Raw genomic sequence first — 8,242 nt, 5'->3', positions numbered from 1 at the left:
TCTAGTGTCTTGCTTATCATTGGCTCATCCATTTGCCAATAGACATTCAAAGCAACGGTTTTTGTAAATTGCTCTATTCGGTTGCGAGTTGAAGTAACGTAAATGTAGACTCAAGAGTTACAGAATTCAAGATTGAGTTTTTGTGGTTTAAACTTTTTAAAGTGCTGTGTAATTTTATAAAACCCTTAAAATATTCATAAAACGGCCGCTGCCGTCTTTCAATTGTAAGTATTCCTTAAAATTATACGACGCTGTGGACATGATTGAAACTTCATTTGTTTTGCCTCCATTTTTAGCCGTTAGACGTTAGATGATTATTGAATTTTATTTCATTAGGAGGTTCGTTTAGTTGTGAAATTAAATATAAATAACGCAAGACGGCGCCAACGAAATTGTACACGTGATAAGTTTTGGTTATTTTCAGTTAATAATGGCGCCAACAAGGTTGGCATCAAAACCTATCGGCGTCAACGAAAACTTGAATGGCCTCGTAAGCCATGGAATCACGACGAGGAGTAAGCAATTGGCTTCTCTAAAGACCTACAAAGACAACCTCAAGGCGCCAAATAAGAGGAAAGCTGATAGTCCCCTGAAAGACATGACGGCAAAAAGGGCGGCTTTTGGCGACATCACAAACGCTTTCAACAAATCCTGTGCTAATAATGATAAAGACAAAAGCATGGCACTGAAAAAAGTCACAGTGGAAAGCAAAATGCTTCCATCTGTAAAGGTTAATATTTTTTTTATTTTTTCATGTGTGGGTAACTCAAGAATATTCAACAGCTTCCGCATCTAATTGTCTACGATTAACTAGTAAAATCTTTGTAAATCAGGTCATATAACTTTTTTGTTGATAATATAGGTCATTGATCTTTCCCTCCAAAATTGTATTGTGTAATATCAACACATGTTTACTCATATTATAATAATTATTAACTTAGGTACCTTTATATGTTTAATACAATAAATAAATATTTCTGTCTAAACTGCATGTTAAATTTAAATATAATATTATTATGTAGTTTTATTAATGAAATTAAATTTGTTAATACCTATTCAATGTTGTAACTAAAATGATCACATAAGTTCATTTACCTATCTAACTTAACTACTTCAAAGCATCAGTATCTTTAGTTTATTGTAATTAATTTTTTTTTTTTATAATTACTCAATTAAAAACATCTTAGAAATTTACACAATATAAAAATTGCAGACCATTAAACCACAAACAGTTATCAATGGAAAGACTTCAAAAGCGAGACAGCTACAAAAAGTTGCAACAAATGTGGTGGAAAGTGTTCACAAACACTTTACTAAGGATCCACCGAAGCCTGTGGCGACTCGCGCTCAGAACGGCATACTCAAGAACATCATCAGGAAATCACTTGACAAAGAAAACCAGAATCAAAGTCAGAGCTCTGCGAAATCAGCTAAAAGTGACGTCTCTGAACCTTCCCTGTATACGACTGCTTTGGAAAATAAGTAAGTATATGTATAAGGTGCAAATAGTTAAGAAATTTGATATTATTTAAAATAGATGATTCTACACTGCACTAGTAATTACAATGGATATTCATTGTTCATTTGAATAAAAAAAATATTTTGTGGCAGTTTTGTTTTCCAAAATACACATTATTTGCCTTACATGTCCTTTATTTTTACGGTTGCCTGGAAGAGATTGCCTTAAGCAATAAGGCCACCTTTTGTGCACTTACCACATTCATGTTCTCCATGTTAAATTATATATGTTTTTATTACTGGTATTGTACAATAAAGTGTCATAAATAAATAAATTATTCTGTACACACACAAAAAATAATTCATTATCATTTTATAGTTGCAATTTAAATGGTTTTAAATTTGAATTAATAGCCATTACATCGTAAGTTATCTTTTTTTTTTTAATACATAATATGAAACTATTTGTAAACCAGAAAAAATGCAAATTTTATATTTTTAACTTAAAATAAAGTAGACATAAGTAGTTGTTTAAATAAAATTATAAAATTAACTATTCATTCGATGCCTTCAACTAGTAACTGAAGTGATTTTAATATTCACTTTTTTATCACAAAATTCATATACTTAAATCTTAGTGTCATTTTTATCAACATCAGTTATATTTTTTATTTTACAGTGTTTTGTGATAATTTTATAAGTTATCATTAGGTTTAAAATAAAATTTTAAAATTTATTGTTTTTTATACTAGTCAACTTATTGCAGATTATTTTTGTTCTGATTTTGTTAATTCAAATTCAAATCATTTATTTGTTGTAAGCAGTCATTTATTCCAATTTTTGTAAATGTTCGTCCATCTGGTTATGACTTTAAAAGTTGAAAAAAAAAAGTAAAGTTAAATTTCAACAAACATTGCCTCACATAATCTATCTGTTTATTAAAAAATTGTATGTGAAATCTAACATCAATGGCAACTTAGTTTCTGCTATTAATATACGTAATTTCGCCGTTAACACTTCCTAAACCCAACATATATCCCAAGTAGCCCAAACGAAACAAAAGAAGAATACAAGACGATTAGCGAAAAACTCGACAAGGTGAACTTAGACGACACCGACACTAAGTCCCTAGACGATGAGACGGAGTCCCCCCACAAGATACCGGAGGGCGTGGCTGACTTTGATCTGGAGAACTGGAACGATCACTACCAGGTCTCGCATTATGCTATGGACATATTCAACTACTTGAAGAGTAGAGAGGTGAGTGTGAGTGTATTTTTTGTTTTTAGTTACATTTTTGTTTTAGAAACATTAAAAGTATATGTATTGTGTTTGTCTTAATTTTAGATTTATAATAATAATTGACGTAAAATTACATACGTACTAACTACGAAGTACGCGTCATTGCATTCATTCTTACGAGTGCAAAGACGCGGGAAATATACCAATGTCGTATTTCAGAGTTAAACAAGTGAAAACTTGTTAGTTTAAAAACAATGTTGTTTTTCAATTTCTAGTTCAGTGAGATCTCAGCTATTTTGATGTAATAATATGTTGGTTAGGTAGGCAAACGAGTCTGAATAAATTCAAGAAATTGAGTTCTTGCAATTTCATTATCTATCATTGGAAAGACAAGTAATAAGTATCAACATTATTTCTCTGAGGTTTTAAATGTTACTCTTATATGTATTGAAATTGTTACAATAGTTTCATTCAACTCATCAAAAAACGCAAAATTATTTCAAATTTAAACTGCTTGTGACGCTTTCTCACGACGTGGAAGAAGCAGATAATGAACAAATAAGACTATTCAAATATTTAAAAAATATGTTTTATAATTTGCATGTCACTGATTAAAATCACTATCTAATATCTATATGCAAGTCGCGTCCCGATTTCTCTCTGTTACCATGTATGCTGAGGTATTTTAAACAAAGCAACATTTTTGTTGCGGTTTTTTTAAATAGATAAGACAGACTGTTTGTTCGGGAGAATTTATAAGTTTTAGATATGGTGGATGAAGCCGCGGGTAATGTAGTACATAATATAATAAAAGGTTTATATTGAGCGCAGACCACATTACCTACAATCTACATCTAATTCAGATGTAAAGCGATAAATATACATCATAGCGATAGACAGTACGCAGCGTAGTGCGTAAACGCATGTTTTAACGTTGGTTGTATATAAAACACGTACAGTCCAAGATACTGAAAACGTATTTAGTAGTGGCGTAGATATCACACGCGTACAGATTTTTTTATTCGTTCACGCATTCGTTCGCTACGCTGCGTGGTGCGTTGCAGTGTGCCAGTCGTTAACTATATGCTAACTAAACCACCCACCCACAGCCTCTCTTCATAATCGACGACTACCTCGGTCGCATGAAGGGCATCACGGCGTGGATGCGAGCCCTGCTCGTGGACTGGATGGTGGAGGTTCAGGAGAGCTTCGAGCTGAACCACGAGACGCTGTACCTGGCGGTGAAGCTGGTGGACCTGTTCCTCACGAGGTCCAGCAGGACCCTGCCCGAGAGGGAGCATCTCAGTAAGGAGGAGCTCCAGCTGCTGGGCGCTTCGTCGCTGTTTATTGCGTCTAAGTTTGACGTGAGTTACAAGTGTTTATTTAATGTAGGATGTTTTATGTGTTTTTTCTGGTATATTTACAGATCGGGTGGTCTTTACAATATTCACTATTAATACCACAATAATTCCATGCCTTTCCGAAATCATGCTTGAAAATTGCCGTAATCAATATTTTGAGTATTCTAATTAGCGATGCACATTAGACTTTGAACATTACTGCGGCGAAATAAGAGGTGTTTTTCTTTCCTTTTAATTAGGTGAATTTCAATGAATGCTTTATACAACGTCACTTGGATATTATTTGATTATGTGTTTAGTCACTACATAATATAAAACAAAGTCGCTTTCTCTGTCCGCAAACGCAACGGATTTTGATGCGGTTTTTTTTAATAGATAGAGTGATTCAAGAGGAAGGTTTTAGTATAAAATTTATTAGGTTTTAGACAAAACGGGCGAACCCGCGGGCGGTAAGCTAGTTACTGATAAATACAAATAGTACGGCAAAGTGAATACGTAATTTCATACTTCATTATTTTAGTAGTATTTATAAGTAAAAGATATACAGAAATGTTTATAAATATTACAGGAAAGGATCCCGCCATTAGTAGACGACTTCCTGTATATCTGCGATGGCGCATACACGCTCAGCCAACTGCTCAGGATGGAGATCAATATACTGAAAGTTATCGACTTTGATCTCGGCATTCCACTATCGTACAGGTTCCTCAGGAGATATGCTAGGGTGAGTATACTGTTCAAGTGATATTTATTATGATTGTCAATTCCTTTATTTTAGGAAATTCACTGCCACGCATTACGCAGCGTAGCGCGTTAATGCATGTACAACAACGGTAACAAGACACGTCTTGTGTGTATCTCCGTTTGTAGAGAAAACAAGTGCGTGCGTATAAAAGTAAAAACCCGAACGATGATGCCGATCTTTACCCGCAAATACGTGCGTAGGTGCGTTAACACCCAACTTGCAGCGCAATCGCGTTACTTACGTTAAATTCAGTTTTGTGTATTATCTGTCAGTTTTTAATTTCGACAATTAATATACTGTTTGTGAATTCAATTGAACACGGACAATATGAACATCAGTTTAACAATTGTCCGTTCGCCGACAGTGTGCCCGCGTGTCGATGCCGACGCTGACGCTGGCGCGGTTCGTGCTGGAGCAGGCGCTGCTGGAGTACGGGCTGGCCGGCGCGTCCGACAGCCGCCTGGCCGCCGCCGCGCTCTACCTCGCGCTGCGCATGAAGGGCCTCTCGCACTGGACGCCCGCGCTGCGCCACTACACCGGTACGTGTCGCCCGCCAGCGCTGACTGTCAGCGGCCGGCCGACAGCCGCCTGGCCGCCGCCGCGCTCTACCTCGCGCTGCGCATGAAGGGCCTCTCGCACTGGACGCCCGCGCTGCGCCACTACACCGGTACGTGTCGCCCGCCAGCGCTGACTGTCAGCGGCCGGCCGACAGCCGCCTGGCCGCCGCCGCGCTCTACCTCGCGCTGCGCATGAAGGGCCTCTCGCACTGGACGCCCGCGCTGCGCCACTACACCGGTACGTGTCGCCCGCCAGCGCTGACTGTCAGCGGCCGGCCGACAGCCGCCTGGCCCTCTGCATCTTGTCAGCAAACGTCATCGCTGACCACTGCAAGCGCGCCTGCACCTGATGCCGAAATGTACAAAACGCAACGATATAAGCGTTAAGTACGCGTTTTGTTTGAAGACATCTTTAAATTTTGTTTCGCTAGGGTTGACTACTTGACGTTGCTATCTTATATTATCAGCTATACTTATTCTTACCATTTCCACTTCCAGGTTACGAGCTCAAAGACATTATCCCCCTCTCGCTGCAACTCAACGCAACACTACACAAGAAGCCCAAATCGGCGATCAGCACGGTCAGGAACAAGTATTCGCACACAATATTCTTCGAAGTGGCCAAAGTGCCACTCGTTGAAGACTCGGTACTAACAAGTTGAGGACAAACCGGCACCTTGCTTACTGACTTACTTAGGTGGGTATTGACTCGGGGAATCTCACTCAACTAACCAAAAACCAACTTAAGCTGGGTTGCATCATTTTAGCAATAATAAACGAAGTTAGGGAAATGTGAGTTGCACTGTTTGATAAATTTATAGATATAATTTTTTACAATAATCATAACCGCTCGCTTTTCACTGGTTAAAGCTATTTTTAATGTTAAATAAAAATAACTCTCAAATACAAAATAAGATGTCATTTCTACCAACTATGAAAGAAAATATGTTGGTGCAACACATTTTGCATTCACTGTAAAAGTCACCGTTACTGTTATTGTTGAATTTGACATTAATTCTTAACCGAACTAAATTTGGTGCAACCAAGCTTTAGACTTTTGAGTCGGTGCAAAAATGGTTGTTTCAGTTAATTTTGTCAAAGCCCTATTGGTTTATTATCTGATTGGAGAAAATTTGGACTTAATAAAGTGATTTCAAATGAATTATGGCTTTGTTACCTCACCTCACCTCATATTCGCGTTTTTTCGTAGGAAAAGTTGAGTTTGATTCAACGGGCGGCTTATTTGATTTATTGAAATGACATATCATTGTAAGGGTTGCCATGTTTTGGGGAGCGTTTATTTTTATGAAACGTGGCCGTTTTAGAAGATTTATTTTTTAATTTCAAATTGTTAATTAAAATCGCAATGTGCTATGAAATTGTTGAAAATTTAAAAACAGTAATGTTTCGTAGGTACCAATAATCGCAGATACACTTCGAAACATTGACAACCCTGTTAGAGAAATAGAAAATTGTAATTGTCGTAGTTAGCTCACAATGCGATGAATTATTGTTAAACAGTGTAAGGTGCCAAGTGGCTAAATTAGGCGATTTAAACACGGGCGAGGATTACGTGGCGGTAAAAATAAGTTTAATAGTTAAAAATTATAATACTCAACCAGTAAACAAAAAAAGTTGATTATTGGTCTTCGCAATCCGTTTTATAGATTTTGATAACTTTTTAAAACCGCGTAGTTTTATTTTTTAGTTAATTTTTTTCATCTTTTTTACGTTTGTTTCATTACAATAATTTAAATTCTTATTAAATACCGCCACATTATCCTCACCCGTGTGCACGACGATGTGTAGGTTAATTCCAATCTATTAAATGTTAAAAGACTTCAAATAACGTGCAACGTTTCGTTCGTTTTGGATTCAATCTAGATACAACAGTACTTAGTTTTCAAAATTAATTTTAATTTACTAAAATTTAACATCGAGTTACGATTACATTGTAACATTTATACAAGCGGAAATTATTTCGATCCGGGAGATTTAAACTCAACGAAGTCTTATATATAATTATTATATTGTTTTAGTCGATAATTGTGGGTATTTTCTTTAGGAAATGTTAGTTTAACTCATAATTTAGGGATTTGCGCCAGTTGCATTTATACGTAAGACTGATACGATATGACGTGGTGTAGCCATCGCCTAGCTGTCACTAGAATAAATAAGCGAAATTATTTTTTATTTATTGTTCATCTCTTTTCTTCATTCTCTATAGGTCATGCTGATTCAATAATAAAATTTTAGCATGCATAATTATATGTAATTTATTCTTGTTCGCTCGACGTTATTAACACGTAACATTTTCATTACGATTTACGAATAACCCAAAGAGACGTCTTATTTATTTTAGTGATAACAATATCCACACTGTATTGTTTGTGCCATATTCGGTTATGGCCATTTTCGACCACCGTTTTAGACTTGAGATCGCAAACGAAACTAAGTTTCATTGCCCGCGATCTCCGTGTTTTGTTTGGAAGAAAAATAAAACCAAAATCGCGCCAAAAGCAACCACAGTGTTATTTCATTACCGATACGTTTGAAAATGCTTTTAAGATGCTGTCTTCCTATAGGAAATTATAGGTAATAAGCGGCTTCGTGTGTAATATGTTAGTGTTAATTATTAGTATCCAATAAATATATATCTATTTGTCTATTTAATTTAATGTTATGCTAATTTTTATTCGAAATTTTAAGCTATTAGCAATTGATTGAGAAAATTAAAGTTTAATTGAAATCGTAAAACAGTGTAATGTCTAAGCTGGGATAAAAATTTATGTCTGAAAACTAATGACACGATATTGTTCAAATGCAAGCATTTTCAAAACCCGGGAATCAAAACGACTTGGACCATTTTTATATGAATT

At 36.0% G+C, this 8,242-nt stretch overlaps 1 protein-coding gene across 3 annotated transcripts; it reads left to right on the top strand.

Moving 5' to 3' along the window:
* The first annotated feature begins 69 nt into the window (after positions 1 to 69).
* LOC123706278 (G2/mitotic-specific cyclin-B3) lies at positions 70 to 6,221 on the top strand. 3 transcript variants are annotated; one of them, XM_045655468.1, is made up of 8 exons: positions 70 to 224; positions 425 to 730; positions 1,214 to 1,482; positions 2,505 to 2,724; positions 3,810 to 4,064; positions 4,630 to 4,785; positions 5,171 to 5,345; positions 5,862 to 6,221. In XM_045655468.1, exons 2-8 carry the CDS (start codon positions 431 to 433, stop codon positions 6,023 to 6,025), a joined length of 1,539 nt encoding a protein of 512 aa, XP_045511424.1. In that variant the 5' UTR covers positions 70 to 224; positions 425 to 430; the 3' UTR covers positions 6,026 to 6,221. The 3 variants fall into 3 exon arrangements, with proteins under 3 accessions (XP_045511424.1, XP_045511425.1, XP_045511423.1); XM_045655469.1 differs by having other exon boundaries at positions 2,502 to 2,718; XM_045655467.1 differs by having other exon boundaries at positions 2,502 to 2,724.
* Positions 6,222 to 8,242: the final 2,021 nt, after the last annotated feature.

This window comes from Colias croceus, chromosome 3 (assembly GCF_905220415.1).
Source record: "Colias croceus chromosome 3, ilColCroc2.1".
Lineage (NCBI taxonomy): Eukaryota > Metazoa > Arthropoda > Insecta > Lepidoptera > Pieridae > Colias > Colias croceus.
This window is presented reverse-complemented; position numbering and strand designations above follow the sequence as displayed.

Coding starts and splice junctions, on each gene's coding strand:
- LOC123706278 (XM_045655467.1), top strand. CDS start 431: ATGGCGCCAACAAGGTTGGCATCAAAACCTATCGGCGTCAACGAAAAC. Junction 2,725..3,809: donor TGAAGAGTAGAGAGGTGAGT/GTGAGTGTATTT, acceptor ACCCACCCACAG/CCTCTCTTCATAATCGACGA. Junction 4,065..4,629: donor TTATTGCGTCTAAGTTTGAC/GTGAGTTACAAG, acceptor TAAATATTACAG/GAAAGGATCCCGCCATTAGT.